This window comes from Nothoprocta perdicaria, unplaced genomic scaffold (assembly GCF_003342845.1).
Source record: "Nothoprocta perdicaria isolate Ctin4 unplaced genomic scaffold, notPer1 scaffold_117, whole genome shotgun sequence".
Taxonomy (NCBI): domain Eukaryota; kingdom Metazoa; phylum Chordata; class Aves; order Tinamiformes; family Tinamidae; genus Nothoprocta; species Nothoprocta perdicaria.
Window position 1 is genome coordinate 1,108,062 of NW_020454283.1, and position 8,548 is coordinate 1,116,609.

General features: G+C 60.1%; 1 protein-coding gene across 1 annotated transcript; it reads right to left on the reverse strand.

Moving 5' to 3' along the window:
- Positions 1-1,307: 1,307 nt before the first annotated feature.
- SDHB (succinate dehydrogenase complex iron sulfur subunit B) lies at positions 1,308-7,374 on the reverse strand. The gene is made up of 8 exons (XM_026053649.1): positions 7,309-7,374; positions 6,731-6,876; positions 5,623-5,708; positions 4,558-4,694; positions 4,162-4,278; positions 2,442-2,543; positions 2,245-2,367; positions 1,308-1,417 (listed from the first exon to the last, which is right to left on the reverse strand). Exons 1-8 carry the CDS (start codon positions 7,372-7,374, stop codon positions 1,340-1,342), a joined length of 855 nt encoding a protein of 284 aa, XP_025909434.1. The 3' UTR covers positions 1,308-1,339.
- Positions 7,375-8,548: the final 1,174 nt, after the last annotated feature.

Sequence of the window (8,548 nt, forward strand, 5' to 3'; positions counted from 1 at the left end):
TGCACACTGCAAGCCCGGTGAAATGCATGGTGCAAATCCTGGGTACCTGCACACTGCAACCCCGGTGAAATGCATGGTGCAAACCCTGAGGACCTGCACACTGCAAGCCCGGTGGAATGCATGGTGCAAACCCCGGGACCTGCACACTGCAACCCCGGTGAAATGCATGGTGCAAACCCTGAGGACCTGCACACTGCAAGCCCGGTGGAATGCACGGTCCAAGCCCAGGGATGTGCACAACACAAGCACGAAGAGGTGCACATTGCAGCGCTGGGCAAGCGCACTGTGCAACCCAGGAATATGCACACCGTGCAAAGCCCTGAGGCCGCACACAGTGCGACCCCAGGCGCACACACGGTGCAATCCCGGGGAAGCACATGGTGCAATCCCGGGAAAGTGCACGGTGCAATCCTGGGGATGTGCATGGCACAATGCCAGGGAAGCGCAAGGTGCWACCCYRGGGATGTGYGTGGTGCAAYGCCAGGGAAGCGCAAGGTGCAACCCCGGGGATGTGCGTGGTGCAATCCCAGGATGCGCGCAGCGCAATCCCAGGATGTACCCGGTGCAATCCCGGGGAAATGCATAGTGCAATCCCGGGATGCGCACGGCGCAATCCCATAGAAACGCGGCCACCCGCAAACGCGCCCCGCGGCCCCCGCTGACCTGAGCTCATGAGGGCCGGGCACGGCGGACACGGGCACGGCGGACACGGGCACGGCGGACACGGGCACGGCGGACACGGGCACGGCGGACACGGGCGCGCGTGGCGGCGCCGCAGTCGGAGGAAGCCGGCGCGGGGGCTGACGGGAATTGTAGTTCCCACCCGCCCCCGGCGGCCGCCCCAGGAATTGCAAGCAGTCCTGCCCAAAAAGGGGGTCCCCCCCCGCACCCCCTTCCTTGCCCTTTCGCAAGGAAACCCCCCAAATTCCGCTCCAAAAAGCGGCCCCCACCGACCGCTTTGCCATGCAGACCGAGCTGCCCCCATCCCTCTTTCCCAGGGGGAATTTCCCAGGGGGAAAGCCCTCTCCMGCTGCCATGCCCAGTTGATTCCAGCATTTTCTTCCCGGAATAAGAATTCCRACTTCCTATGGAATAAAGCGCACCGCAGCTCCCCGCTGCTGGGGGCAGCACCTAAGGCACCGGCGGGACGGAGGGGTCCCAGTGCACCCACAATGACCAGGGCGCAGCAGGACGAGGCCAAACTTCACCCCAGGACCAGGAGCGAGAGCCACGGCGCCCGCAACGCAGCAGCCACGCCRCGCTGCTCTTTACAGCGTTTATTGCCCGTGCAAATCCGCGCAGACACAGCCGCGGCCGGGGGCTCCTCGCYGCGTCCGCCTCACGCCGCCGCCGTCTTCTCTTTGTACGTTGCCATCATCTTCTTGATCTCGGCAATGGCTTTGCCGGGGTTCAGACCCTACGAGACACAGGGGCACAGTGAGATCTGGAAATGAGCACGTGGGGGCACCTGCGGACAAACTGGGCGATAGATCCCGCTGCAGACCCCGCTGCCTTGGCCCGCTGGCTGCTCCGGGAACCCTCCTTGCTGTTTTAAGACAAACTGGCAACCGAGCAGGCAGGTTTTGGTCAGCAACCCAAGGAGCAAAGCTCAAAAGTTAAYGGTTGAGTGGCAGAAGCTTGAATATAATGTCCTGCTTGAATATAAGCAGGGCTCAATTGGGTACTCTCAGGTGATCAGGAGGTTTCCCGGAGGCAGGAACTTCATGGCAAAGTCCTGAGAGCTGCATTTCAGACTGGAGGAAAGGGAAGGAGATTGGGGATGCCAGTCGCCCTGTGACAGCACTACAGCGGGTGCCTGCMAACACCTCGTTATCCCCGAGCGCGTCGCCCACCAAACGTTTGCCTCGGTGGCCTTTCCACAGCGAAAAACCTGCGCTGTCACCCGGCGYGACAGGAGCCTGGGTGGAAACAAAGCAGGCGGCAGGAAGGTGYGGCTGGGGAATCTGCCCCACGCGGGGAACGCGGCCGCGGCGAGAGGAGGAAGCAGCAGCTTCCAGTTCTCGCCASAAACACCAGGCAGAAGCAGCCAGCCCAGACTGGTCCTGTTGGGAGGATGGGAGCAGCCAAGGGACACCCAAAGGGGCTGGGGAAAGCTCCCCGCGGCCTCGTGCTCTGCCCAGGACACCGCAGGGGCTCGGTTACCGCTGCTGGTTTAAGGCAGGAGCCGCAACGTGGAAGCCCGTCACGGCAAGGCCAGTGGGCAAAGGGGCAGCGCTGACCCACCTTGGGGCACGTCCTCGTGCAGTTCATGATGGTGTGACAACGGTAGAGCGAGAAGGGGTCCTGCAGCTGCGCCAGCCGCTCCTCCGTGTAGTCGTCCCTGGAGTCGATCATCCAGCGATAGGCCTGGAAGCGAGCGGCGCTGGGCAGGTGGCGTCCCCCGCGCCCGGTGCCCGCGGGGCCCCGCGACGCGGCCTCACCTGCATGAGCACCGCGGGGCCCAGGTACTTGTCGCCGTTCCACCAGTAGCTGGGGCAGCTGGTGCTGCAGCAGGCGCACAGGATGCACTCGTAGAGCCCGTCCTGCGCGGGGGCGGGAGGCGGGCGTCAAGCCTCGCCGCGCGCCCCGCGGGAGCTTCGCTCGGGGGAAACGGGGCAATTACACACGCTCGCGGGGAGAGGAACCTGCCCCTGGCTGAGGGACAACCCGAGGCAACGCTACAGAGACCCTCGGCTGCCAGAAAGCCTCRGGAGCAGGTGAAGAACCTGCAGCTGATGATGCACCGCGAGGGGAGCCCCAAACATCTACACAGGAGCAACAGTCTGAGTTCAGTTTAGAAGCTGATCCGGGTTTATACCAGATGCACTGAATTATCGTGGCTGTTTTTATCTATTTTGGAAGACTTCAAGGACCATTAAGTTGGAATTAATCATCTTGTTCTCAACTTGTATTGTTTCTAATCGTAATGCCTCAGATTACYGAGGATTTAAAGATAAAACTGAGGGTTTCTGCAATTGCCTTTTATCCAGCACGGTTTCTCATGCACACAGGTTGTTCTGAGAGCAGGAGAAACTTCAGGGGAATAACAATACCAAGAGGATTTGGGCAYAGCACTCGCAGCTAATGTCAGGTTCAGTCATTTTTGCTTAATTTAAAAAGATAAAAAAGGGAAAAAAACAGATTTTGAGGATGCTGCTTTACAAAAACGATCTGAAGGGAGCCCTTGTGGAGATAACACCAGGAAACGGTGCAGGAAACCCGACTGCGCTCTGGGATAGAAGCTCCTTCCAAGTGCAAAACCCTGGGTCTGTTAAGACATCTCCACGCCAGTCGCACGGCGCTGCTGACATCTCGGACTCACGAGTCTGTTCATCAGATGTTTAACTTCACAGGCAATACTGCTATGGAAAACTTTGGAAGCTCGTGGCAGAGATGAGGCTGTCAGCTCACTCGCCTGCAATAAGTCTTCTTCACCGACCCTGCTACCTTTTACTGAAACCACAATTGCAGCAGAGCTCCTCTCAACTGTGAGGTGACCGGAGGATCCACCACGGCAGGACAGAGCCAAATGAAATCCTCCGTTTAAAGATGCTTACTGCGGGAGCCGTGGAAATCCACRGGAACACTTACCCACGGTGCAAGCTCTTTAAAACCTGCCCCTCTCCCTGCTGCTCGGAAGGCTCTGTTGCTCTTTGCTCCCTGCGGTAGCTTCACCCCAAACCACCACATCCCACAAAGCTGAAGCCCCCCAAAACCAACACAGTGCTCGGAATGGATCCCCAAGGTCCAGCACCAATAGAGGGGCTAAGATACCTTGGGTCYGGCTTTGCCTCCACAAGGGCTGGCTTTTACCAGGAGCTTTAAGGATGCAAAACCCTGGGAGTAGGGGCGGGATGGCATTGTTAAGCACAGTTAAGCACAGTGCTGAGCCTGACAGCCAGCATAAATCGCAGTGCCTTATCTCCACGGAAATACTCCAACGCTCCACCCTCCACAGCATTTTTAAGGACACATAAAGAGATTTGCAGTGAAAACAGTGTTTCACGAGCAACTGTGACCCCCAGCAATGCAGCCATGCCAGGGAGGGAGCAGCTTCCACCCGCAGCAGCGGCTCCTGCACCAGGCACCTCTCCACTACCCTCAGCACCTAAGCCAGCTCCTATCTGCAAGGGATTTCGAGGGTAGGAAAGCAGCAGTAACCAGTTTCTGACGGTCTTCTATGGACTGCAGGTACTGGGCCTTGCCCTGCTGCGACTCGTCCTTCTTCTTCAGGTAAGGCTCGATGGATTTGTACTGTGCGTAGAAGTTGCTCAGGTCCTAGGATGCAAAAGGCAAAAAGCATCACGTGGAGCTAGCACTTGCTACCGCTTAAACAGCGAATGCCACCTCGCGTGTCAACCCACCACACTCCTCCAAGGGCAAATGAACTTCACTGCTGCTGCAGAGCTCAGGGCCACCCATTGCACAAAGCATCCAGAGGAAGGTGCCAGTTGTGGCATATCGGCTTTGTCACCATCCCTCCCATCCTTCCTTCCAACTCCAACTCAGACCCCTTGTTAGGGGGGACCCTTGGTCCCAACCCCGCTGGCTGCTCACCGGCACGAGATCCTTCACCACATACATGTGGGGCAGCGGGTAGATCTTGGTGGTCTTGCTGAGGTCACGGTCAATCCTTTTGGTGCAGGCCAGCGTGTTTCCTCCAGCAATGTTCATAGCGCAAGAACCGCAGATACCTGGCAGGGGGGGGCAAGAAAACAAAAGCAAAGCCATYAAGAAAGAGGGCATACACCCAGCATTTTCCTCTTGTTTTACTTGGGAATAGATCCTCTTTGCTTCAAATGAGCTCCTCGGTGTCTTCCATCTCACTGGCTTTTCAAGCAGCTCCGTACGTGACGGGGCAAGYGCCCGAAATTGCCACGGGGTTAATTCGAGCGCTATTTAACCACAGCAAACAACCTCCACGTCCTTCCTCTGAGCACCTCTTCCAGGCCAAAGCCGCTGCGGAAGAACAGCTCACAGCTTTCACAACATACATCACAAAACACACACGTCAGGAGCTCCTTGAAGCGGCTGGAAGCGGGAGAACGAGCGCCGGCGGCGGCGGGAACATCTCCYGCGCCGCGTTGGTGACGCGCTCGGCTTCGTCCCCACCTTTGGGAGCCGGAGCGGCAGCTCCGCAGGGGCCGACGCTCCGGTTGCGGTCACCAACGTCCCCAAGGGGCAGGAACATAAAAGGGAGCTGGTGTTCCCATGACTTCTGCAGCCGGAGAGAGCCCTGTCGTGAACTGGGCTGCAGACGGGAAGGGATGGGGATTCCCAGGACAAACAGCACGAATTCAGCACAACAAGTGCATGAAACGACGCCACTGATGACCTCCCAGCAATGCAGGGAGCAGATATAACCAAGCCAAGCACAAGGCAGAAAAATACCCGTACAATTCAATCCCATTCACCGAGTTTCGGGGTTTTTTTCCACCTCTCAGGAATTTTGCTGCGAAAATTTCTCTTGATTTTCTATGTCATGCACAACACCTGGAAAAGTTGCATCAATTCCCGAGCTTTCCACACACACACACACCACCATCAGCTTTGGCTTTTCCCGGGCTGCAAAGGCCCTTTGAGAACAGTCTCCACTTCAGCAGCGTGAGAAGCCCTTCTTACCTTCCCTGCACGACCTGCGGAAGGTCAGAGTGGAGTCCATCTCGTTCTTTATCTTGATGAGAGCATCGAGCACCATGGGCCCGCACCTGCAAAGGGAAGGGAGCCCGTGAGCCCGCGCCACCGCCCTCTGCCCCGGCGCTGCCGTTTGGTGTCCCCACTAAGGGCCGCCCGAAAGGGCTTTCACCTCAACGCCACTGAAACGGCAGTTTTGTTAAGCCCGGGCAGGCGGTTAGACTCTGCTCGACCGGCAGGGCGTTGCACCGAGTGCTCGAGGTTGGAGAGAAGCATTTTCTTTTGCTGATGCCCTCATGATCTGACGCAATCGCTTCTGCTGATGCCCCTGATGAGCAGCAGAGGATTCACAGATCCCTTAAGGGTGGACGGGACCCCCAGAGATCGTCCAGTGCAGCCCCCTGCACACGCAGGTCACCCAGAGCACAGGCTGCATCCAGGYGGGTTGGGAAGATCTCCAGAGAAGGAGAGATCCAGGCAGCAGAATGGAAAAACCTCTCCCCAAGTGCCTCGCTACCGGGTCTCTCCTTTTAAGTCAGGTTTTGACAAGTTTAAGTCAGGTTTTGATCTAACAAGGTCTGCCTGGCCTCATTAGTCACAGCAGAGGCAGCAACGCGAAGAAACAAACAACCCTGGACAACTTACATAACCTTCCACACGGCAACACCCTGGAGTTAGGAAGCAGGGCAAGCCCCGARGCAGGAGGGCTGGAGCGCTGCGTGCCGGGGTCTCCGAGGGGCGGAATTCCGATGGCGGCGGCAGGAGCCCAAGCAAACCACGGGCCAAGGTGCCTGTGCTGCAGTCCCCTCGTGGTGGGATCTGCTCGGCCCGGCGGCAACGCCTGCTCCCACCGAGGAGCTGCTCCTGGGCGGGACTGAGGCGCCTCTTCACGGCCACCCCACCGGTGGAACCGCCGCCGAAGCCSCACGAAAGCGCTGGCACCTCCGGCTGCTGCCCAAACACTTCTTACCCACCCTCCCCCGCCATTCACCAGGTCCCTGGCGTGGACAAACAGCCCCGGCGATCCCGCCCGCCGGCTACAGCCGGGAACCTTCTCCCTGAAGATGAGCGCTGCCTTATTGAGATCAGCACTCACTTGTTGAGGTCCACCTCGTAGGTCTGCATGCGGGGCTTGTCGCCGGGCTTGTCGGGGTCCCATCTGTAGATGGAGAACTTCTTGATCCGCGGCGGCGCCTGCGAGGCCGGGGCGGCCGCCGCCGCCGTCTGCGCTCCCCGACACCCCTGCGTTCAGACAGGGACCGTTCAGCTTGACATCCTCCGGCGCGCGCAGCTGGCAAAGGAAACGGCGGGGAGCCGGGGGCTTGGGCGGGAGACACCCGCCGAGCGCCTGCAGATCCCGAATTCTCCAAGGACGGGAAGGCTCCGCCGGCCTGCGGCTGGGCACGGCTGCGGGCAGCGCCGTGACGGGCCGGTTAACCGCGAAGGGGCCACGAACACGAGCCCCACGGTGACGGCCGCGAGGCCGAGGGCCCCGCGGGGCCGCCCTCATTCCCCAGGGAAGGAGAGCGGCGAGCGGGACCCCCGGCACCGCGCAGGGAACAGGGGGACAGCCGAGACCCCCCCCCAGCGCCAAGGACGGGGGGGGCCGCTGCCGTGACGCCGGCAGCCCCCCAAGGGGCCGCGCGGGGCCCCCCCGGCCCCGGCCGCCCTCACCGGCAGCAGCAGCAGCCGCGCCGGGACGCGCCGCCTCAAGGAGACTCCCACCACGGCCGCCGCCATCTTAGCGCTGGCGCAGCTTCCGCCGCGGGAGCGGAAGTGGCAGCCCCGGATCATAGAGACGCGGCGACACCGGAGCTGGCCCACCACACGGGGCGCGGCCATTTTGTGTGCGGCTCCGGGCGCCATGTTGAGTGTGGCTCGCGCCGGCGGCGCCATGTTGGGGCGCGCGAGGCCTGGCCCCGCTCGGCCCTGCTCTGCCCCGGTGCTGTCGGTCATGGCTGCGGTGCCTCCTGCCCCTGTCAGCAGCTCCCCGCGCAGCTCAGGCCGCTCCGCACGTTGGATGGCGCCCGGCACACAGCAGGACATTCCCAACGTTTCCCAGCACACAGCAGGACATTCCCAACGTTTCCCGTGACAGGGCAGGACAGTCCCAACATTTCCCGGCACACAGCAGGACATTCCCAATGTTTCCCGTTACAGAGCAGGACATTCCCAACATTTCTCGGCACACAGCAGGACATTCCCAACGTTTCCCAGCACACAGCAGGACATTCCCAATGTTTCCTGGCACAGAGCAGGACATTCCCAACGTTTCCCGGCACACAGCAGGACATCCCCAACGTTTCCCATTACAGGGCAGGACATCCCCAACGTCGCCTGTTACGGCGCAGGACATTCCCAATGTTTCCCGTTACGGAGCAGGACATTCCCAATGTTTCCTGTTATGGAGCAGGACATCCCCAATGTTTCCCATTACAGGGCAGGACATTCGCAACGTTGCCCGTTATACGGAGCAGGACAATCCTCAACATTTCCCGTTACGGAGCAGGACATCCCCAACGTTTCCCATTACAGGGCAGGACATTCCCAACCTTTCCCGTTACAGGGCAGGACATTCCCAATGTTTCCCAGCACAGAGCAGGACATYCCCAACGTTTCCCGTTACAGAGCAGGACATTCCCAACGTTTCCCATTTTTATTCGTGTTGGTACAGGCTGCCGCCGCTGCAGCCTGCCGGGAATCACCGTCTCGCCCGTGTTTTTCCCTTCCGCAGCCGCTTCCCGTGCGTGCGGCCCCGGGCAGGGCAGTAACGGGGCCGGTGCTCGCGGGCACCGGCGCTGCGCGGCGGCAAAGCGGGAGGAGAAGGGAAGGGAGAAGAGGGAAGAGAGAGAGAGAAAAGAGAGGGGAGAGAAAAGAGAGGAGAGAGCAGGGGAGAGGAGAGAGGAGAGAGCAG

Excerpts from the sequence above, each read along its gene's own strand:
- SDHB (XM_026053649.1), bottom strand. The coding sequence starts at position 7,374 with ATGGCGGCGGCCGTGGTGGGAGTCTCCTTGAGGCGGCGCGTCCCGGCG. Across the intron at positions 5,709-6,730 it reads TACGAGGTGGACCTCAACAA|GTGCGGGCCCATGGTGCTCG; the intron begins GTGAGTGCTGAT and ends TTCCCTTTGCAG. Across the intron at positions 2,544-4,161 it reads TAGAAGACCGTCAGAAACTG|GACGGGCTCTACGAGTGCAT; the intron begins GTTACTGCTGCT and ends GCCCCCGCGCAG.